Source organism: Struthio camelus, chromosome 6, assembly GCF_040807025.1.
Source record: "Struthio camelus isolate bStrCam1 chromosome 6, bStrCam1.hap1, whole genome shotgun sequence".
Classification (NCBI taxonomy): Eukaryota; Metazoa; Chordata; class Aves; order Struthioniformes; family Struthionidae; genus Struthio; species Struthio camelus.
Genome location: NC_090947.1, coordinates 29,968,960 through 29,992,684, shown reverse-complemented (window position 1 = coordinate 29,992,684; position 23,725 = coordinate 29,968,960). Strand labels below are relative to the sequence as shown.

The window sequence follows — 23,725 nt, the reverse complement described above, 5'->3', positions numbered from 1 at the left end:
CATAAGACAACCTCCCTCCTGGATCCTATCCTACCACAGGTTTCACTTCTTCCTCCTTAAACAGCCATGCAACCACAGCCAAGCAAGGACAAGAATTAGAGCACTCCCACTGAGGGGAACAGAAAACCGAGAAGGGAAGAGAACATGCATCAGGTGGGTGTTTCCCCAGCTTGCGCCTCTGCTCCCAACTCCCTCCTCAAACTCTCCACTCCAGCAACAGCTGCACTTCGGTATTAGTGTTGCACAGCCTGCAGAAACTGGAAGGTATTAAAAGCTGTATTAAACGTTATTTCTGCGTGAATAAAGACCAATTTAAACAAAAACACTGAGATTTGGCTGCACGAATATAAAGTATTTTTAACAGTGAAAAAAAGAAGAGAATGGGTGACAAGATCTGTTAGTTTCTGTTGATCCACTGAGTGCAGTTTGTTATCAGGACCTGGTTACTGAGGGGCATTTTCACCCAGTACTTAGCTTCCTCTCATGCAACCATCCAATGCCACTTTACTCAAGTCTTTTCTCTCCTCCCTCTCTCAGGATGAGATATGCACATCAAGCTGAGGGACACACATCCCAAGATCCCCACAGCAGGATACTCTGGGAAGAGGCAAGCGCCAAAAAGCACGTCCACATGCCTGGCTGCAGCTCTCAACAAAAGGAGCCTTTGTCCTTGGGTGGCTTTCAGCACAGCCACGCCAGAATCAAAAGGGATCGATTCCAGCAGTGCTAGGAAACAGGATCCTGAGGGGGGAAGGAAAGAATAAGCTGTACTGCTTCTAACTTCTGTGCACCTCCAACTTGCACTGACAGAGACTGCATGTCAAAGGGACCAGGCTCTTAAGAAGGGTAGCATCCTAGAAGTCTTCAGACACTAGGAAGGAGATATGGAAACCATCCTCTGTATACTACTCATTTATAAAAAGCATTCAAAGCTACTGCCATTTAATCACTCTCAGGGGAAAGATCTGATGGCCTCAGTTTCCACGTTGAAAGCTCTGCTCTAAATTAATCTCCTGTAAGAAACAACAGAACCTTCCCTTGAAGCACATCCTCCAGCATAGAGGGATACAGCAGCTTCTTTACTTGCAAGTCCAGAATAGGACTATTCTGCTGAGGGGATCGAGAGAAATTTTGCCTGGGATCAGAGAATTTTCCAAAGTACAGATGAGCCTCTGCAGAGGCCACAGTTTCATAACTACTTAAAGCTTCTACATCCCAACACGGCCACTGAAAGAAACATTCTCGTTCCCACTCTTTCCTGCCTCTGCATCACTGTCTACATCCCCCCTGTGCTAGCCCAAGCATTTGAGCAGCCATGTGGTGAACAGGATTGAGAAACCAACCTCAGTTAAAAGCAGCAACGTAGATCTGGGTTAAAAGTAACTAGTGGTTTCTGATTTCCCAGCCTGGCTCAGAATGGGTGGGACAGATTTTCACAGCAGCAACATCAACTTATGCCTTCTTACAATGTGTTGGATCATTGTTTTCACTTAGTCACACTGCCTGGAAGGGTGGATCTTTGGCTAAAAGACTAGATTCAGTAGCCGGACAGTCTGAACAGATCATGTCCTGTCTCTATTCGTGAAGTCCCTGGAAAACATCAAGATTTAGACTTGCCAAACATGTATTTCATCAGAACTAAAAATTCACTCCCATTTCTAAAGAAGGAGAATCAGAGCCAAATCTTTTTCTATTCAAAGATGACTGGACCTTGCCCAGGGAAGGTTGCCCAGAAATCTGCAACAGAGCCAATGGCTCATAGACAGACCAAGAGGGGCAGAGGATCCACCCCATTACATAGGATCGCACCACCTATCTTAAACACGCACCACGCCTATTCATGCTGCAGTCTGGGAAGAAAATGCAACAGTGGCATTTAGGCCACTGAGGTCCTGATATTCACTGAGGTGTTATAACGATACCAACCCCTTCAGTACAGATACTGAACCAAGGATCATTTTGACATTTGCTCTGTTTTGGCTATGTCAGTGAACAGCCAGAAAGAAGCAGCCAAATGAGCAGGAGCAGGGCAAGGGAGAACAACCCAAATCAATTACCAGAATAATCTGGTCCCACTATGTTAAAGGATCAGAACAGCTGAGACATCCGAGTATCCAGGATCCCCAACTCCATACAACCACTCCAGTGCACAGAGACTATCATATATTGCCCAGATCTGCAATTAAACTTTTGGATGAGAAAAGAGCCTATGCACCTTGATGTGTTATTTCCTCAGTAATAACCAGAGCTCTAATATTAAATGTAGACTAGGATCAAAGAGGACACTTCGTTTGAATTCTGGTATGGTTGCACAATCGCCACAGGCAAAAGTTAAAGATGATGGGAAGAGAAAGACAAATTACTGCAAGAAGGATCTAGAACAAGGACTACACAAATATTACTGCGGAACAACAAGGATGCTGAGAAACAAGTGTTAACCCGGAAGAGGAAGGGCTGTCTTTGTTTTGACAGGATCAGAATCAGAGGAAAAGAAAATGCAAAGAGTGAGATGTTAGAAAAAAATTCAGCTGTCACATCCAAGAGCAGGAGAAAATAAATGGTCAAGGTCAAGGTAGGGGTATTTTCTCCTATAGAAAAAAGGAGCTAGGTGCACAGCAACAACAATAGGCTCCTAGGGCTTCCCCTTGATATCTTTGTAGCTGCCTGATGAGGGCATCCAGGCCTTTAAGCACTTGGCTTCCTGCCAAGTGCTGTGATGACTGAAGATTACAGGACAGGGATGGAAGGGAAGGGGAGACTGAAAGGAAGAACTTTAATGATGTGCTGCCTAAAAGCAGCTGATGTTATCAACAAAAGCTTGAGTGTCAACTAAGCAGATGAACGGAGAGCAATGTAAGCAGAATCAGAGTTGATCACTAAGATCTGGTGGAGCACAAGTACCCAGCTGCACACACATGCACCCACCAGTGTGCATGAAGCACAGGGAAGTCTTCCTCTGAATGAACCACAGATCTCTGCTCCACATATCAAGAGAAACAAATGCATCACTAAACAGCACTGGTATCACCCCTTTGCATTGCCAGAACAAATCATCTCATTTCTCATCCCATATTCTACAGATGGGACACAAATAAGCCAGAGAAGTTAGCTGAGAGCAGGCAGTCTCCTGCCAGTCTTCATCACTACAACATACGCCTAATAAATTTCTACTACAGAGAGCAGGGCAGTCCTATCTGTATTACAAACAGTGCCATCAGGAGTAGAAAAAAAACACGCAATGGCTTCTTGCGCTAGACAGCATGCATATATTCAAAGATTCTTCCACTCCAACACAAAATCGCTTCCTTTGCCTTCTGCAAACATCAGAATGAGACATCTTGAGAACAAGTATCTTGCCTGTGGTGACACAAGAAATCTGCAACAGTGGCAAGAAGCAACTCCAAATTATATGTAGGTCAATATTAAACAGTAACCATGATGACCTCTTTCCTGCTTGCAGAAGGAATGAAGAAACTGTTAGTTTCCTTCAGAACTGAGAAAAGCTGCACTGGAAAACTTTGTCATATATGCTGTTTGGGCTTGAACAAATCACGGTGACTCTCCATAGCATTAATTTTCCTTTCTATCACAGTGGGGCTATTATTTTCACATAGCCCCTGAGGAGGGGCAATAAAAAGTAAGCGTGTGATCTCACAGCTCCTGAACATACCTTTCAAAGGCTATCGTGTTATCAGTACACAGAGCACACTGCAAGATAAGGCTTCGGACAGAGGCAAGCCCAATCATTGCTGGAGGAGATTATGATGTTGACTGTGTTCTTGGCCCTTTCAGGCTTCCAGTTTCCACGAGTCGGGTGATGGCGAGGGCAGGATGAAAAACAGTTTACTTTTCCAGTCTTGAGTAACTCTTGTACAGGCTGAATCCCAGTTGCATGGTGTTTTTTCCTTCCAAAAAACCAGAACACTAGCTGCACAATGAAAGCCAGGGCAAGGAGTTCAAGAGAGCATCCCCACGCGGTAATTCTCGGACAAAGTAAGACTTGCTAAAGAGACAAGCGATCAAAGCATGCAGGATGCATAGGTTTTAGTCCCAAAAGATATTCGTCCAGGTAAATAGACAACAGTTTGTACAACTCCCCATTTTTGGGAGTTGCATTTTTGTTTCACCAAAGAAAATGTCTGGGAGGGAGGGAGGGGAAGAAGTGGGAACAGATGTACAGGAAGGGCTCCGAGAAGTACCCACAGCCCAGCTCTGATAAGCAACCCTACAATAACAAACCAGGGCAACTAAACAATACCCTCTTCCTGAACAGTTTCCCCCACCCCAACTTACTTTTTAAGGGTAAGATACATTTGGAGTCAAGCTTTTGATTCTTAGAGCGTGTCAAGGAGCTGTCTGAGGTTTAGGTTAAGACGACCTGTTTCAATGCCACAGATCCAGAGCCAGCTCAAGGGGGAACAAAGGAGGAAGCTGTGATGGCAGCAGGTAACGAGGACGAGAAATTTACCTCCAAAGAGTACTCGTTTCATCTGACGAGGAGGAAAGAAACATTTTACTTTCTGCTTTTCACTCCATGGAACAAGGAATTAATCATTCCTTGAAGAGCACCCCTCATTCTCCTGACTCATAAGATTGAAAATGCAAGCAGCCCTAGTTTTTTTTTCCCCAGGCCTCTTTATCCCTTGTCCCTATTCACTCTGTCTAAAAATATGTGAAGGCTTTTGATACCCTTCCCTGTCTGCAGCATGATTGGCCCTGGACCTGTGCCACCCCCTGGGCCTGAAGAATATGTTGCAAGGTATCTCTCCCAACATAGCCATCAGCTGTCCCTTTGCCTTGTGCTGTCCATCAGCAAAGGCTGGCAGGCAGGTACCGAAGACTCTAAAGGAACACTTTACTTCCAAGGCCTGCCACTGTCCAGCCCCCCTCCACAGCCCCATCCTGGTTTTAATTCACAGCCCATTCATGATGGTGAACTTTAATTCACCCAGGAAATAAACTTGTGTTACTGTTACTTTGCCGGGCCAGGAAGCACGTGCATTTGTGTTTGCAGAGGGCTTTGAGAACATATACGGTTAGCATTGCGATCGCAGCTCCTGCCAATGTCAGCACTGGTGTAAGAGCCTGTTCAAGGACAGGACTCAGTCCCTGCAAATTCACGCTTCAGAAAGACAAGACAGACCATCACTCTGGCAATGCCTTTCTCTCCCATCCTTCTGAAGTAGCTCTTCCAGGTAAGCACTAGTACTAGTGTCATCTCCGCTACAGACAGTAGCGCTTCTTTCCCTCTGGAAGCCCCATTCTAACTCTCTCTCTCTCTCTCCCCCACTTTCTTCATTACCCTTAATATAGTTGGATCCCACTCAGCTCCGTAAAACGGCATGTCTGTTCCTTTAATACGATGAGATATCCTCCTCTGTCTGGGAGGACATTTTCATTTTGTTCCTCAGCAAATGGTCTGCACAACTCCCAGCACGCCACTATTCTCTTCCACTGCGATATCAAAATATTTCTTATGGCTAGGTCATTCTCTCATTCCCCTTCCCCACACAATCTCATCTGTCCAAGAGAGAGACTAGCAATTCCCTCATCAATCCTACCGCATGCAGTTTGTATAGAGATTAGACATCTGTGCAGTTTCTTCGCCTCCTATTTGCAATCCCACCGTGTCCCATTTTGCAGGACTCCTCTACTCATACCAGATAGGAGAGGGCTGGAGCTAGAAAAATGCAGGTCTTTTTGAGTAGCTCATATTTAGCTGCCAAGATCTAGAGGGATGGAAGAATCTTATATTTTATCCACATTTTATTCCAAGAGTTTTCCATAGTATCTCAAACACCTTCACCACTCAGTCATGACAATTGTAATGACCCAGCTCCCACGCACTTTGCCATCTGCCTCCTCAAGCTCTTCAAGGCAGGATATACCTACCGGTCCCATTTCTTTGGTTTACTTTTTCACAAGCAGACTGCACTGTCCTGCGTAACAAGTTTGCCAACTCATATTCACCTCACGAGCACCTCTGACTATCCATCAGCTGCCAATAATCCACCTTCCTGGATAATCAGAGTAAGGCTCTTTAACCATACAGCTATGACAGGGCAAAGCCACTTTCTGACTGCAAGCCGTGTTAGAGGGCACGGTGACCTTGCAGGTAATGCAACTGGGAAAAGTTGTGCTCTGGAGCCTCCAAACAGTCCATTCACGGAATCGGCTTCCCGCAACACAACAGGAGCACAGCAGAAAGAGCACTTTTGCTTAAAGAGAGGTTCCTGGCACGCTCAGCAATACCTGGCTGGATAACAAGCAATTGCAGTCCTGCATTGTTTTCCCTTCCCCATCCTCTCTGTGCATCATCTCACCTAATTTGAGAGTGACTTTGGATGGATCATCCCTCCCTGTGTGAAAAAAATCATCTTGATAAGTGCTAGTAGCATCATTCCTCCTTCCCCACTCCCATTGGTAAATTTTTTATATCATCAACATCCGTACTGTACTGTGGTTGTCAAAAATCAGTATTTCTGGATAGTGAAGCAGAAGCCACTCAGAGGATGTTAAGACCCTCTACCATTAACATTAATGTACAGCAACTGCATTTCCAAACATTAACCTCTCCCTGATAACACTCACATTTTAACAAAAACTGAAAAAGAGGCTTTTGGAGATGGTCTTTGGCACCCATTACAGAAGAAAATGCATTGGCGTAGCATGAACCAGCAGAAAAGGAAACATGCTGTTAGCACACACTGAATACCATGAAATTAAGGGGGCAAGGAATTACAATACCATTTTTCTGTCTTTTGTTCCAGAACAAGAATTAGTTAGATTTCATTAATCTATGCAGACACAGCCTTTTACACACAGTCAATTATAGTCAGCTTACAGGGCTGAATGGGCATGGGGGGGTGGGGGGAAGGGGAGCTTTTTCATCCATTTCTGCCAGCCTGAGTTTTATTATGAATTCAGCCAGGAGCATAGCAGTCAAGGATAAAAGCAAAATTTTCTCATCTAACAGTAACAACTGATTTTTGCTGACACTTGCTTCAAAAATGGGGGTGATGGGAGAGCCTTACCTACAAAGAGATGGTACTAACATTAAGGATGTGTTTAACTGTAGGCGAGAAAATCCCACAAGGACTTTCAAAAACGACCAAGATGTGGCAAGAACCTCTTTGAAACCGCTCTCACAACAATGTACGAGTCAGTGCAAGTGGGAAACCCTGGCCAGAAAGCAGAACAACAAAAGCCCAGCTACAGAAATGAGAGTATTAGTCACCCAAATCCTGCAGCATGAGTAGAACCAAAGACTAACTTAAAAATTTGTATTTGCTGTCACAAGAGAAAATTAACGCACCTTCTATCTTTTAATATTAGCCTTTAGAGGGACTCTGTTTTCCAGAAGCAAACAGCCATGCTGGCAGTTTAGGAAAACACACAGCACATCTCCAGGATGCAAGAGCCACTTTCCTCAAGGCAGTTCTTAAATATGCCTGGTGTAGGAAAAAAAAAAAAAACAAAAAACTCCCACACAAATAAATTATCAGTTGTCAGGATGTTTTACAAGCACGAGTTCTCATTACCTTTGCACAAGACCAGCTGGTTAAGCAGAACTGCTCTCACATGCGTAACCACAGGTTCACATCAGCTATCTCCTCCTCCCAGACACAATTTAGAAGAGAGACAAGTCTTGAGTTGATGGACTGACTGGGGTCCCTGGTGAACATGTGGCACTGCTCCAAACTCTGCAGTTCCAATAAATGTTTATATCATGCTTTTAGCCCCCTTTTTCCAGCATTCTGTTTCTTTGTCCCTGTCACATGTAGTTTTGCAGATTTGCTTCTAGCATCATCCAAGTCTAAATTTTTAAAGTCACAATATAGCAGGAGTAGTGCTGTGACAGACAGCATGAAAAAAGTCATTTTTCTTCTACCTGATATTATGTCTTAGCTTGGTCCCTGCAGTCATGTTGTGCTGCACTCCCATACCTGCATGCAGTTCAGTGTCTGTCTACTTCTAGGCCATTCAATCACCTTTGACTCCAGGTTCCCGTAAGGGCTCCTGTCGCATTAACCCAGCTTTGGTCTCGTTATGTTTACTGCTGCGCATGTGTCTCTAATCTCTTTATGGCCTTTTACATTATGCCTGGCCTGAACAAAAGCTATAACCCTTATCCTAAGCTTGTACCTTAGCATAAATTCAACAATGAAGGACTGTCCTTGGCTAAGAGCAACAATACAAGAAACTGAAATATAAATTATTTCTTGCCTCCTTCTCCCTCAGCTATACCTATAGCTCCACTCTTTCACATACACACACCCTCCCAAACAAACAACTGATAAATCATCTTCCCTGCAGCTTTCACTCGGTTATTAGCAGATTTTTTTCCCCTTCTATAAATGCACAAGCTTGCCTTGCTTTATGGAAATTTGTCAGGAAAATATATTGCTTTATTTTTGTTTATTTCTTTTCTTTTGCTTGACAGATTTCAACAGTTAGAAATAAAAGCAAAGATCTCTCTCCTACCCTTCACCATCCCATTTATCGTTAAAAATTGCCTTTTTCACCATCTAAGCTTCTGAGAATTTGGGGTGGGGGAAGCCCCAGCAAAGCATAAATGTCATTTAGACTTCAGTTCTGTTTTTCCCTCATCTATTTTATACCCTTCAGTCAGGGCTTTCAGAGAGTCAGAACATAAAGGAAAGAGAACATAAAAATAAGAAGGTGCAAGCTGTAGGTCTAGTTCAGCTGAGCTAGGAAAGAAAGAGGCCATTGCCGCAGCTCAGGCATCACCTCAGTGCTCTGTGGTCCTGCTTCCACAGCTCTGCTCCTTCAGCCATACTCGTATCAGGCTAAACTGGGTCTTACTTCCACTTTACACTTTCCTCAGCAGCAGATTTCTTCTTCAGCACTGTAGACTGCTAGTCTTTCCCCAGGCCCTTGTGCTTGTTGCTGTATCTCTAGTCCCCTACCCACAACTTACCATCTAATGCACCTATTTGTGAGGCCAGCTTGAAAGAAAAACAGGTAAAACAGCACAACTGAAGGGACAGTATCTGGACAGCAGCATGGAGAAAGGAAGGAAAAAGTAGCAGCTGGGGATGACTTATATTAGCAGTGGATGTGGTGTAAGAGTACTGAGGAACTGCAGCCCCAGCTAGATTAGCTGGGTTGGTTCAAGTTGTTGGTCAGAGCAAGCTAGTTTTATCTAGAGGCGAGCTGATAAAGGCTTGCACAATACATTCCAGCTGCAAGTGTGTGGAGCAGCAAATGCACACAGTGATAACCGTTCAAAGGTGGTGACTTCTTCCACCAAAACATATCTCTAAATGGAAAGAGACACCTGATTCAAGAACCATGGGAGATCAAGAATTTAAAGAGCTTTGAGAGTTTTCAAACTTTGAGCGCATCAACCTTGACACCCGAGCAGATAACTGGATTCCAGAGGTACTGAAAACCCACAACTTCACCAGAAGACACATAAGCTCCAACTATTACATCACCTTAAGCGTTCAGCTTTGGTTTATCGAATGTGGAATGCACAAGTTGCATATGGGACGTGCCAGAAAACTGAACAAGAAACCGAGCACTGAACACACAGTTGTTAGATGTGCTTGCACAACAAAGCCACCTTGGCCATATCCAATTGTATGCCTCACTCATAACTTTCTTGGCAATTTCTTTCCCCCCCCCCCCCCATTTGGCTTGCTCTTACTCAAATCAGGCAGGCAAAATAATGAATTCCCCAGAATTCCAGCTTTTCAGCAAACCACAGTTTGGAGAGGATATTTTTCTATCATTACTCTGAATATTTAAAAAAAAAAAAACACATATAAGTCTCCAAGAGAGCAGGTAAGTTTCCACCCTACCTTCCATCTGCCTCAGCCTTAAGTAGGCATCAAATCAGAAACCAAAAAAAAAAAAAGTCACTCAGCTATGGAGCTGGGTATTAGCTACACAGTAACCGCAATAAGGCCAAATGGCATCACTTAATTCAGCTGGCATCAGTGTGACATTCCAGGCAACAGGACTTCACAACATCAATGTCTGTTATTTGGGTAGACATTTAACATAGCTTAATTAAACCCTATCTTTAGCTAATGGTAACACTAGTAAGAGGAATAGATAGCATAAGTAGTGCTGTTTGCACAACCCCCCCTTCTCATCTCCTCCTCCTCCCCTGCAACACTCACTTTAAAAGCAGATACATTTGCAGGAAGTATTTTTATTTCTACGCAGACACTAATGCAAAATGAAGCGACCAAATCAGGACAAAACGCAAAAGGCATTTGGGGCCATGCTGGAGCTGGAGAAAGAGGTAAAGAAGCAGGTGTGTTTTGGCCAAGAGGGGGCAGAGGAGCTCTTGTAAGGCAGAACCAAGAGAGAAAGGGACTCCAGAAGCGACAGAATGGATGCAGAGCCCTTAAGAGGCTAGAAGAGCTCCTGTAAGGGTTCACAACCGCCTTGCCGAACAAGGATGGGAGTTTCCCAAATACAGGACAGGTCTGGAACATGCAACATGCAGGACAGGGTGAAGAGAAGAGACACAGTGGATGTTTGGATAAGCTGCTGGGACTCCCGAAGCCAGAGAGAGATAGAAGAAAGGGATCAGACATAAGGGAAGATTTAAGAACACTGCTTTCCACAGCCACGTTGGGTTACGGTGTGGCTTGTCCCAGCGAAGCGTGATCATAGAGAGCACCACAGATGATCAGCTCTTGTTGGGTCTTCCCAAACAAGTCAAAGATTCTCCTCTACTATATTTTCCTAGGGAAAGTTTTAAATCAGTTGATCCAACTTTAAAAAAAAATTAACAAATTCATAAGGAAGTAGCTTTTGAACAGCCCTTCTTTCTTTCCATCTGAGAAGACTATCGCTGACTCCAGAGGAGCTAACAGATGAGTTACAGCAAATTTGAGAACTGTTTGATAGGCCAAGTTCTCCTGCTATGAATGGGGGTAAGCCTACTGGCCTCTTTGCCAATTTACTTGCTGAGAATCTGGGCCATATTGTCTTTGCATAGGAAAAGCACCACTATGCTCTCCCCAAATAACCTCCTCAAAAATTCAAATCTGTGCTGCAGATTTGGAGCTGACAGCTGAGAAGACACCCAGTTAAGTCCACCGCAGGCCTAGGAAGATCATCAGTACAGCAACGTAGCTCTTTTCACCTGCTATATCCAGAGCCACATCGTAGTGACATCCAGCCTTGATATGCACACTTCTCTTCCTCCCTATTTATGTTCTGTAAGGGTCACAGGAAATAAAAAAAAAAAGGAAATTTTTTGCCTCCAGCCTGGCAAAAAATTCTAGCCTAGCAACTGACTCTGATCACCCATTTACAGACAAGTACTAGATTATGAGCAATCTGGATGTAGCATATCAGTGCAAGACTCCACAATCAACGAATCACGTCACCCCTTTGACTTTCCCTGACCTCCTCCTTCCTACCACATCATGGTCAGTCTTCTAATTCTCACTCCCCCAGACCCTGCACATACAACAGCACTTTGTCTCCAAAGAAAGTCAATCTCTTTTCCAATTTCTTAAATTTACGCATTCTCATGAAATTTTCCTCCATTCAAAAATAGCCTTGTGCCCTTGTCTATGAAACATGATCTTTCCTCAGTCTCTGCAAAGCCATCTAAAAACTCTTTACAGCATACTGGAACATGGAACTTGACTGAAGTAAAACAGTGGTATCTTAATAGAGACCGTCCAATATTTACGTTTGAATTGCTTCAGGGTAAGAAATGGCCTTTTCCAGTAGTATATAACATGAACACACCACGTCACTAACAAATAATCATACTGGCCATAGATCATGATGAAGGAAGCATTATCAGAGTCAATCCATTCTTTGGATGGCTCAAGCTTATTTATGCACAGCTAGGCTTGGCCTCTTCCATTCAAGTTACAGGAAAGGAATTCCTTGTTTTAATATATTAGCTTTTTATTCCTTTTCCAAGTTTTTGCCTCATTTTTTTCCACAAGGGCCGAGGGAAGAGGATGGGAGATAAGGTTAGTCCTTCTACTCACAGACTCCTGGAGCTGGTACTATCACAAGGCTTACCTGTGACTTACAGGAACGCACGTTACCTACAGGGATACTAGAGAGCTACATGATATGGAAAGGGATGCAGAGATCTGTATTTCTTCAAATCTCAGTCCTTACCTCTAATTCTATACATAATCACAACTGTCACTGGCACCTTTCCAGATAAGTCTGATGGGATACAATCACCTATTCATTTTGCAAACACTTTCAAATTCAACTCTGGATTGGTTAAATCATACATCATTGTCTCTGGCCTGATAAAACATGCAATCGAGTCAAGCAGCATGAAGTAAAAAACAAACAAACAAAAAAACAAACAAAAAATCAAAAACACAACACTTCTAGCTGTTTTCAAACACCGTAGTCTCTGTAAGATTGAAGTTCCCTCTCCATCCCTGTTGGCAAGCAAGCATTGCAGTTCTGTTTAATTCAGTTTCAGACGAGTGTTGGCAAGTACCCCATGAAAAATGTTTGTAATTTTGCTAGTCCAATCTCTAGTAGGGTGATTAGAAGGATAACTTTCAAGTGAATGGAGAAACTAGCGTGGTTCTTATGCAATCTTAACAAGAAGTCATAAACCTACTTAATACACACAAAACAAACATCACAAACAATAAAGAATTACTAAGAAATAAATCGTTTCAAAATAGGCTACCAGCTTTCTAAACCTGAACATCAAATCTTTGCAAAGGGCAGTATTTCAAACTTTGATACCTCTGTATCATTAAGAGATTAACAATGGCCAAGAGTTTTCACAGAGGGAATAGTTGCTCTTAATATTGCTTTCTTCCAAAACAGATAGTTTGCACTCTCCATCCTGCCTGGCAGCCTATATTAAGAACAAACTGCCACCCAGACTTCTCCTTTCTTCTAAGGAAGGAGACAAAAAGGCAGGCAGCACTGTCTGGCTTTTATGGCCAGTCTCTTCTAACTGTTTCTCAATTCCTGGGCCCCTCTGGAAATGCTTACTGAGCTTAAATACTCAAATACTTTAATCTGCCAGACACAGTTCATCCCACCTAAGTTTAAGTAGCGGAAACATCTGTGTTACACCTGCGCACTTGCAGAGGTGTGTGCAAACATGTTATCTTTTCCTTAGTTCATCAAGATTTTCCACAGCTTCCTCATACTGATTCTGCAAGGCCTCTCGGTCCAGGTCTGCGTAACACACTGAACCCTGGCTTCCAAGTCTTTCTCAGATATACACATAGCGACCAAACCTTTCCCGAATGCAAGCTCCCAACACAATAAATTTAGGAGAAACTTAAAAAAAAAAAGTTAAACGCTATATAAAAGACTTTCTTTTCTGAACTGACTGTAGGTGACAACACCCAAGCTTATACCAATCAAAATAACAACCAGATCTTTATGGAGTTTACTCATAAAACCTGTACACACCCCTATCAGAGAGGGCTGTTTCTAGTCCCGTTTCCCTGGGCTGTTCCTTCAGACCACAGAAGGATCAAAAGAGATGTGCTTTCAGAGTACTACCTAAGAAACAAAACTAAGCAAGCGAGTCAGTAAAATAAAAGCGTAGCCTAAACAAAAAAAGCATAAATCCTCTTTTCTGCTAATGATGATAATTCCAGTTTTTCCTCTAGGAATGAGGGGCTGGACCTATCCTGCAATACTTGCCAGTTATGTAAAGATCAAGCAATTTCAGAGGACAGAAAGGTTAGGAGATATTCCAAGAGATACTTGAACCTTTCAAGATCCATCAGTCACTCGCATACGCTTACTGAAAAGACACCTGCCAAGATTTATTTATTCCTCGCCCTGATGCCAAAAGTTCATGCATTTCTGAAGAGGTCCCCCCCCACTCACGTCCTGACAGTATTAAATAGTGAACTAATATCATAGGGAAAATAGATCTAAACTTGCAGGTCAAAGTGGATGACTTCCTTCTCCCCCCAGTTCCTTCCCCTGAGAGGGGCTCCCTTTTGGCTTAGCAGTACAAACAAACATCAGAACAATAGGGTTTTTTGGCACTCACACATTCAACATTGTGGATGTTAGAGAAAAGCAAATATACTATCCCTCAAGAAAAGGCTGAAACACAGGCTGACAATGTTAAAATGGACCTCAATGCTATTCTACAGATGTCAGCAGCTCTCCTTATTTTACTATTTGCTCCCATCCTGTTGGTCTGGAGTGGACAGTTCTCCTTGCCAAAACCAGCACACAGTAATCCAGTCTCACCCCAAAGCAGAAGCAGCTTGTCTGCACATCCTGGTTTTGCCAGCCTACTTAGGGAGCCCTGCAAGCTGTGCCCTCAGCTGTGCACACCAGAAGACAGGGCTGCAAGTGTGTTCTACTTGAGTAAATCAAATGCATCTTCATGATAATGTCGGGTTGCCAACACACTGCTTTGAGAAGAAGGTTTGATCCCTGCATCTATAGGTAGACAGCCAGGACCGTCAGTCAGAAAGTCTTACCATTTCCAGCTCACACATCCCATCACCGTGACAGTGAAAATAGCTGTTGGGGAACCCTAACACTTGTCAATCTAAGCTACCCTTTCATCACTCAAAGTTTCTAGAATCAGAGCTTTAAGACATATTTGGTCCCAAGCAACAGGATTTTGCTTCTCCGTGCAGAGTCTGGAAGGAGAGAAAACTTGCGTTATTTGCTATAATCATCATCTTCCCAAAGAGCCCAATCCTGTAAGATGCTGAACGCCTCAGGCTGCCACAATGCTTTCCTGAACAGTTTGGCTAGTCGTGTCATTTGCTAGTCATGCACCAGGAGCATTTGTGATGTTGAAATAACTAACTTTGTGGCAGGAAAAACAAAACCTTGCTTAACAATCTGCATGCACAATGGGGGGACAGGACAGGCTGTTCTGATGTCACCTCCTGACTGATCACCCATCCTGCCTAGAGCCTCAGCAAAACTCTTCATTCAATACAGTTCTTGCACAGTGGCTTTAATGAACTGCTGCTGTAAGTCCATGATCTCACATGAGCAGCACTGAAAAGGGTTTGCTGTAGGACTAGAACTCACAGGTAAGAGACAGTGACCTGGAATAGCTCTGGGCCTTTTCCAGTGAGATTCTGCTTCTTAGAAGTCCGTTGCCAACCCCACAGGTAGAGAGGTGCCTTCCCCAGGACACCATAAATGCCCTGCAAATCAAACTGTTCCACGGGCAGGAGAACATGTGGAGCCTGGTTTCCTATTTCACTCCCCCACCCCACCTGCCTCCCCTTCCCATGCAGATTATCTGATACCCAGTAATATAGTCTGAGCTCATACTGGAACCATCTGTATGTTAGGAGCATTAACTCAGATCTCCCTCCTCTACCCAGTGCATGCTTTCAAGTACTCTTTAGACCTATACGATCTTTGAGATCCTACCCTTGTCACCTAAGACTTGCCTTCTTGAGAAACCAAGCTAATAGAAAAAGTTAAAAAGTCCTCTCCTTGTCTTCTGGGAACTTTTCCAAGAAAAAAAAAGAAATTGTTTCTTGCTGGGAACAACTCTTCCAGCTCTTCAGGCTCTATCAATCTTTTTTTACCTCCCTGACAGAATAAGGCATACTACCCCACACCATCCTACCCTATGCAAAGCCAAGTAAACACCATACAGGCTTTGAAGAGACGGAAGGATCCCAAAGCAAAAATCAGTATGGGATTTTCCTCCTCTCACATAGATATATGTGTCACTTTTTCCCCTCAATAAAAGAGCTGTTTGAATCTATTATTTTTTTTTTTTATTTAAAGCCTCCTTCCCTATCTGCTGAGGTTCTACTTATCAGGCAGCTTCTGACAGCTGAATACTGAAGATGGCTGCATTTAAACTTGGTTTCAGGTTTTTGGGTGCTGTTCCTTGGTAGGGACTTCCACCTGCTTCAACAGGGCTAAGACGGCAGCTGAGAAACCTGGAGTGCAATGTTGCACTTACAGGTGGTTTAAGGAAAAAAAAAAACACAGTAACAAAAAAAAAAAAACACACCAACCCCCCCCCCCCCACCACACACACACACATATATCTTATCAGGGCAACCTCAGAATGCAGGCCGTGCCTTTGGCAAACTCTGTTCCACCCAAACCACAACCTCCTCACGTTCAGCAAGGGATAAGGAAGGGAAAGAAAAAAGCCTAACATTCTGGGAAAGGAAAAGATCCTTTCTTGACAGAGTTTGTGCTACTACAATTGTTATGAGAGACAAGTTAATTGGAAAAAGTATTGGGACATCAGACAGTGGTCTGCCAAGGGCAGTCCTTCGCCCTCCTTCTCAAGGCCAATGTCCTTGGTTATTTAGCATGGCTGAGTTACAAATTCTTCAGAGAAGCCTTTGGTCTACTGGCATACAAATCCTTTTGCTCTGTAGTGGATTAGGAAAAAGTATTAGCAAGGCTGGCTAAAAGTAGCTATGGTCATCCTAGCCCTATGAGATGATGAATACAGCCCAACTTCCTTGGAGTGCATAGCCAGATGTGACCAGAATTTTTCCCAGGTTTAATCAGAGAAACTTTGCCAAGATGGAGATGGGTAAATATTGGTGGGATAGATGAAATAAGTCAAGCACAGAAAGAAGTGACAACTCACAGCAATGCAACAAGTCTGCAGCAGAGTCTATGACCTAAGTCACACTCCCTAACACAAGGGTGGTCCAAACAAAGCTTAGCTGGGTCCTAGAATGAATCCTTCCCCCTGTGGTTAGCGATGGAGAAAGAGAAAGGACACAACTTGTTAGTAAAGGTTTGTTAGTATGCCAGATTTAATAGACTATCATTCTCTTTCGTTCTTTAACGTCACAGAAGAACGTGCCCCACAGAGCCCAGGTTTCAGACTTCTAATTTGACCCTGCTTTGTAATAATGAAAAGGGAGCAAGAGATTTCTGGCTCCTACCAGGATAGAAACTTCCCACACTTGCTCTACATCTAGAAAGGGAAGAAGAAATTCATCCATTTCTACTCCTCTCAACAGCAAAAAATCTCTCCTTCTTACTTCAACTTCACTATTTGTCTCCTCAGCTCTGTTTGCTAATCTCTAGACAATGGAAATCCTCAATCAGCGTGCTCTCACCTAACTCCCTCTATTCTGAATCTCTGCCTAACACAAGGAGATGCTGGAGTAAAGCAAACAGGTTGATCCTGTAACATGGCATCTCACTGCCAGCTGAGCAACAACAACAAAAACTACCCCTCAATTTATTTGCTCCATGAATTCAGCCCCTCCTGCAACCTCACAGAGTAGTAACTATGACACTAGGTCTGAGTCTTTAGACTGAGGCACTATCACTGAGTCTTTATTTTAACTTGTTCAAAATAGTAAGGTTGTAAAAACAGGACACTCTTCAAACAGAACGAGGATCACAAATTCTGGACGTTTTAAAAAATTCCCAAAACTTAAGACAAAAATAGATCACATAGTTGCATATTTTTATTCAGAGGTTGGATTATTAGATGCAAAGAAAAAGCCTCCCAGTCCTGTCAAGTGTTTACTGAGGAAGTTTAAAGAGCACACGAACCCTAGGTTCTCTCCAAGATATGTCTTAGGCACCAAACCTTTACTCCCTTTTAAGTAATTCAGAACCTATGAAAGGTTCAGAGCTTAAAGCCTCAGTCTGAAAATCCTGCAGCTATCTACAGGATGAACAATCACAGTGAACAACTCTCTTGCTGTACAGCTCAGCACAGAGGAGAAAGAACCAATTCACATGACTTCCAGCTTGAATCTCCTAATCACTAGTTGCAAAGGATGGTAAGAATTAACACTGGTTGCATGGGTCCTTTTTGCTAGGTAGATTCCTCTTGACAGAGGCAACAACTTATTAAATACAGATCTCTGGACAGTGGGCAAATTCTTGTGAAGTATTGTACTTGAGGTCACGTTTCAATAGAAAAAGAGGTTAAAAGGGTGCACAGCCCATTTGCAAACAGCATAGTCAACCATTCTGCCCTATATTTCCTGTTGAATTGAGAAAGCATCTTCCAAAAATAGCCAATGGTTTTGCTGAAAGGCTCAAAACAAACAGTACTTCTGAAGGAATATCTTACATACTTTACATAATAGCCATCTCAGAAGGGAGAAGAGGATGTGTACAGTGTTTCAGTGCAAATTCTGCACTGAACAACAAGACATCATTCTTTGCTTAACACAAGGCTTAAATTCATCAAGAGGGAAATTGCTGAGGTCAAAGCCTCAGGGCTCAAGCTAGGCTGGGGAGCAGGGCGGGGAGGAGAGAATCATGCTGAAGGGAAGAATTTTGATCCTAAATTCAAATCGAAAGAGGATACGTAAAAGGAACACTGTCAGTTAGTTTAAGCCTCAAAATGGAAAGTTAAACCCCATTCACCATCCCTTCAGAATATTCTTCTAACACATTTAAGCGCTTGGGCTGTTGTGTGCCAGATTTACCTCAGCACACTTTTGCCTTAAAAAACCACCCACCTGGTCCTTATCTCTAAGCATACACACTGGTAGCTTATCCCTCCTGCTAAACACACAGTAACACAAATATACGGTTTGAAAGAACATACAATATGATTAACACCAACATAGTACCATAATCACTGATGCCATCTTTTCATATCATGTTCAGTTGTATTATTCCTCGCTAGCTGGAAGTTCACATATATAAACCTGCCTCAGTGACTAGTCCAGTCTTTAGAGACAAGGGTTAAAGTCCCTCACACCCCACAATAGAGGTATCATTAAAGAGGAAGCTAAAGTATTATGTAGAAGCCAGTCAGGTGATAAAGCATGCAAAAATCATTTTTTTCCTTTTTTGAAGTCCAGAAAGCAAAGTTGTTTTGTTTATATCAAGATTATAACAGCTGAAGGGCCTAGGATTTGTGTTAACTTATTAAGCAAGTGCACTGGCCTTTGTTTTCTTTTTTTCCTTATAGGGAAAGTAACCATGCTTTTTCTGTGTAAAGACACAAACAAGCGATCTCAGATCACATAAATTCCTTGCAATACGCAGCTAAGCACTACAGTCTTATTATTGCTCCTGCTACATCCCCAGTCACTTTCAGGAAACAACCAAGTAAGTGAATAGGATATCTAGTCGTGAGGACTTCAAGGGAAAAGCTCTCCCTAGGAAAAGGGCATGCAGGTGTTCAGATAAGAAGCAAGGGAAGGACCTAGCAGGCTACATTTGGCTCCGAGCTGCACCAGCAAGCATAGTAATTTCACCAGCAACCCAGCAACTCAACCCTTCTCATCTACCTTAATATTACCTAAAAATATGGTTGCCATCTGGTGGCTAATGTTGAATGAATTTAGCATCTTCAGGGCGCATTGGCTATCAGGAGACAGATTTCCTGTCCTAGGATTCCAGTAAAGGAAAAAGCCACAGATTTAGCCAAGCTCAACCACAGAAAAAGCTCCTCCAAAGTAGAAGGCCAGGTGTTAGTGGGCAGCTTAAGAAGGGAAGCCAGGAATTTGCTGCTGCAGCCAGTTCTATATTGGATCTGCTATTAACTCATTTTCTTCCAGAGCAGTAAAGCAAGTTCAAATTCCACTTCTGGTTTCAATACATGAACTTAAGCTGGTGGAGGCAGCACGCACAGCATTAGGCCCAACAGGTTTGCATTACCACTCTGACCCAGCAGCATTTTGAAACAGTATCAGTGACTCATACAAGGCTCAGGCCAGTACTGCATCCAGTCCCAAACCTTGCAGATTAAATCTGCTAAAGATAACTCCCAGGGCACAAGAGCAGCAAGGAGGCTGATCTGTTCCACCCTCCCTCCCTCAAAGATACACCAGTCCTTATTGAGTCAGTATCATCTCACAGCAAAACACTGAAAACCACAACGCGTGCGCTTGATATAAAAGCAGCTGATCAATGTCCCCGCGTAAAGCGTCTGATAATCCCTACGCAGAGCAGGCATCTGGTGTCAGGAGCAGCACGCTGGAGAGATGAAGGTGAAAACTATCCACTGCATGTTCCTGGCACCTGTTTCCAGCACGGGGTGCAGAGCAGGCAGAGGGGCTCCAGGTCTCAAAACCCACCCGTCCCCCCACCCGGCAACAGCGCAATGTTCAGAGAGCCTACGGCTTGTGCTGCACAGCCAGCTCAAAACCCGGAGCTCAAGGGCAGTAACGCAAGCAGCAAATACCATCCTAGGTTTTCAGGACAAGATAAGCAAGGAAGAGGGTGCCCATCTCTGTCCTCGGCGTCTTTAAGGCTACATACGTAGCACAGCTGCATATGCAGTACAGCTCTTGAAACTGCTGAATGAAACGCAACATAAGCATTACAGAAAGGTCGTCTTCTGCTAAAACGATCTGTATCTACAAATTTAAAACAAACAGGCAGTTCCCTGTGCTCCTCCCCTCTCCAGGCTGGATCTGATGCCCTTTCTGCCCATCCTCCTCCCCCAGAGCGCGCAGACGGGTGGTAAATCCCGGCAGCTCGCAACGTTTTGCATCCTCAGGATCTCCCCGGCAGACGCCCCTGAGCGCTGCAGGGATCCTACATTCACAGGCTTAGAAGGCACGCCAAATAAAACCAACACGAAAATCCCCCCCACCCCGCCCCTCCACGGAGCGGCGGTGCCGCAGCTCCGGGCCGGGGGCAGACGGGTGCCCCGGCCGAGGCAGGGGCTGCCGGCCCAGGGCGCGGACAGGCGGCTGCGGACGGCCGCGGCCCCCGCCGCGCACCCGCCGGCCTGCGCCCCCAACCGCCGCGGCCGGGCGAGGAGGCAGGGCGGTCCCCGAGCGGCCGGCAGGTCGCGGCCGGCCCCCCGCGGGGCTCGGACCCACGCGCGCTTCGCCCCCACCGCCAGACGCCGCTCAGCCGCAACCGCCGCCTTCTACCTTCTCCTGCGCCCGGGTGAGCTTCTTCTGGACGTTGCTGGCGATCTTCCCCGCCGTGACCCCCTTGCCGCCCAGCTCGGCCATCTTGCCTCCTCTTTTAACGGCGCCGCTGCGAGCGCCCGGCCGCCGGGAAGGGGGGCAAAACCTGCGGAGACAATGGCCGCGGCCTCCCGCGGCCGGCCGCCCGGCGCCGCCTTTTAAAGGGACAGCGCGCCGCCGCCGCCGCCGCGCCTTAAAGGGGCCGCGCGCCGCCCCGGGAGGGGGCAGCAGCGGCACAGCCCCGACACGGGTGGGGAGGGCGCGCGCGCTGTACTGCGCCGCGCCGCGCCACCGCCACCACCCACGGGCAACTCCTCTCCTCCTAAAGCTGCACCCTGATAAGCGGGGGGCGGGGGGGGGTCTGGGGAGGAGGAAATAAAAGGGGTGGGCCGGCGGGTTTTAGGCTGCGATGGACCGCAACTTTCCCTCTTCATCGCACGTCGTGCCTGGTTGTAGCAGCGGTCTGAAGCCTGCTGGAGGAAGGCGGGTACGGCTGCCGCCACCCACAGAAAAGGAGACACGCTTCCCACACCAGACCAGTGAGCCACCGATACTTTTAAAGCAGCTAAATGAGGAATGTGACTTAGAGATGCTGGCTGATGGCTGTACTAGTCTTTCACTGCAAGTAGGATGCTGAACAGTAACAAATCTCAGGTAGCTGAAACGATTTTGCTGTTGTAACAAAACGCCATTCTTACCCGTTCAAAGCGATTTGCACCACCAATTGCTATCACCGATTGTCAATACGCATAAAAACACAGCAAAGACTCTTTTCAAATTATTCCTGGACCTTTAACAAACCGAGAGTTTATAAAACCAAAAAAATCCCACAGGATTGCAAGTAAATCCACACCCTATTTTTAAAAAGTGAACTGAAAGCTCAGAAGAGTTTATCCTTTGACTCCGGCTCATGCATCAACTTACTAATTGACCCCCAATAAGTCACCTCAGTTTTGTCTCTGAACAGTGGCAATAATCAAAGTAGCAGCTTGCCTCACAGGAGCGTTAGCTTGGCTAATTTAGTCAGTGTTTGTACAGAACCTTGGATGTGTTACGCTAGCAGCTTTTTACCCATTTTTGGATTTGCGCATAGATTCAGCATGGCTGCACCTGAAGGTTGTTCCGGTTGGAGAGCAATGCTGATGGTGCAGTGAGGTGCTTTGCATGTCTCCACTGCAGAAGACATCGTAGCAAAGGGGCAGCGAGTGACCTTAAAATGTCATGAAAACTGTATCAAGTACCAGAAGAAAACCAGCCACGACAGCACAGAATCCTTGATAGGCCTAACTTACCCAGTTTCCCCAGTACCTTAGCCTGTATGGAATTACTCTTCAGCAGTAACTGAACTGCTTTTCACTATGGTTGCCCCCAGCCCAAGTAGCAAGCAATGCCGCAGGTTGCATCCTGCCAGTTGCCTGTCCTTGTCCCCCTTCAGCGAGCCTGTGGACTTCCCAACTGCATAAACTACAACTGTGCCACAGCGTTCATCCCCACAGGGCTTCATCTCACTCTGCTATACCCATGGAGCAAACACACCTTTTGTGAAATTCTGTTTCTTTACAAGAAGGAACAAAGTTTTTCTTCCTGGAATATAAGAAGCACCTTCAGCACTGAGCTCAGCCCCAAAACTTTGCTCAGTTCCACACAGTGGGGCTAAGTCAGGTGGTGAGCAGCTTCCTTCCTTCTCTGCTTCTGCACATTTATCTTACTACTTCTTTGTTTGAGTTTGCATCTGCTCTGTGCACACACAGTACGCAGGAAAGCCATGTTGCACAGAGAATTTACATACATTCTACATACATTTACTTACCTCTGTTTAGGATGTAGACTTGCATCTCTTACACCTACTTTAATTGATAGGTGGTAGCAAAACCTACCTGTGTCCCAAGAAGACTTTGCACAGCCTTTATTTGGCCAGGTGAACACCATTTCTTCCGCAGTTTCATACACATAGAGAACAGTGTAGCATTCTCTAGTTGCAGTGTTGCAACTATTGCAATCTAAAGCGACAGAAAAATGTTAAAGCAGATTACTTGGGAGAGCTAGTCCAGATTTTTCCTCTTATATCTCATATATTGTTTGCTTTTTCTGCTTCAGTACTATTTCTTTCGTTGAGAACTTGAAATAAAAACAGTTCTCTTGACAGAGCCCTTAGAAACCGAGCAGAGAACCTGTCAACGCCTCCTTGTGAGGCTTCATGAGAAAGTGCCTCTGCATGTTTCCCATAATGACAATGCCTTTTTTTTTTTTTTTTTTAAGATGACAAAAGTCCTGATTCAGAAACATGCTTAGATCTATGCTATATTTGCTTTGTGTTAGTAGACATGTAATTCCTATTTGATAAAATACTTAGGTATGTTCTTCCATTATATGTAACAGTGACGCAGCGACCTAAGACATACTCAGATTTACACATGTGCCTACCGGTGATGCCACACTGCATTGCGAACTGAGCTGCAATTTTACTCAATTCCTTTTTGGCTTTGCATTTAGCATCCATATTTCAGCATATTTTCCTGTAACTCTACAACTGTCTATTTGTCCCAAACGCATCTTATTTTGCCCATGATTTGAACCTTACTTGGTATTTTCATTACTTCTCTTTGTCCAGTATCATCTATAATTTTGCAGCATCTCATTGTTCAGCATCATCTGTGAACATAATTATCGCGCTATGACTTTTTTTTTTTTGCTGTAACTCCCCATCTCCTCCTCTTCAGCTGAGCTTTTAAGAGCGAAGATGCACATGTGGTTAAACACTTGCAATATCAAGTATAAAATAGCAGATGTTTCAGGGGCTGAGCACATTCCTCTGCATCCTACCTCACATATTGCTCCTCCTACCTAGGTCCTTCCTCAGTGAAACTGGTTTTGGAAAGATTTTTGTCTGATTACGT

At 44.5% G+C, this 23,725-nt stretch overlaps 1 protein-coding gene across 8 annotated transcripts in view; it reads right to left on the bottom strand.

Moving 5' to 3' along the window:
• The window catches only part of BIN1 (bridging integrator 1), a 98,284-nt gene extending 77,122 nt beyond the window's left edge, over positions 1 to 21,162 (bottom strand). For all 8 annotated transcript variants that reach the window (XM_068948975.1, XM_068948976.1, XM_068948979.1 and 5 more), the window contains exon 1: positions 20,790 to 21,162. In XM_068948975.1, coding sequence (XP_068805076.1) covers positions 20,790 to 20,873 — 84 coding nt within the window. In that variant the 5' untranslated portion in view covers positions 20,874 to 21,162. The remainder of the gene's footprint in view (positions 1 to 20,789) is intronic.
• Positions 21,163 to 23,725: the final 2,563 nt, after the last annotated feature.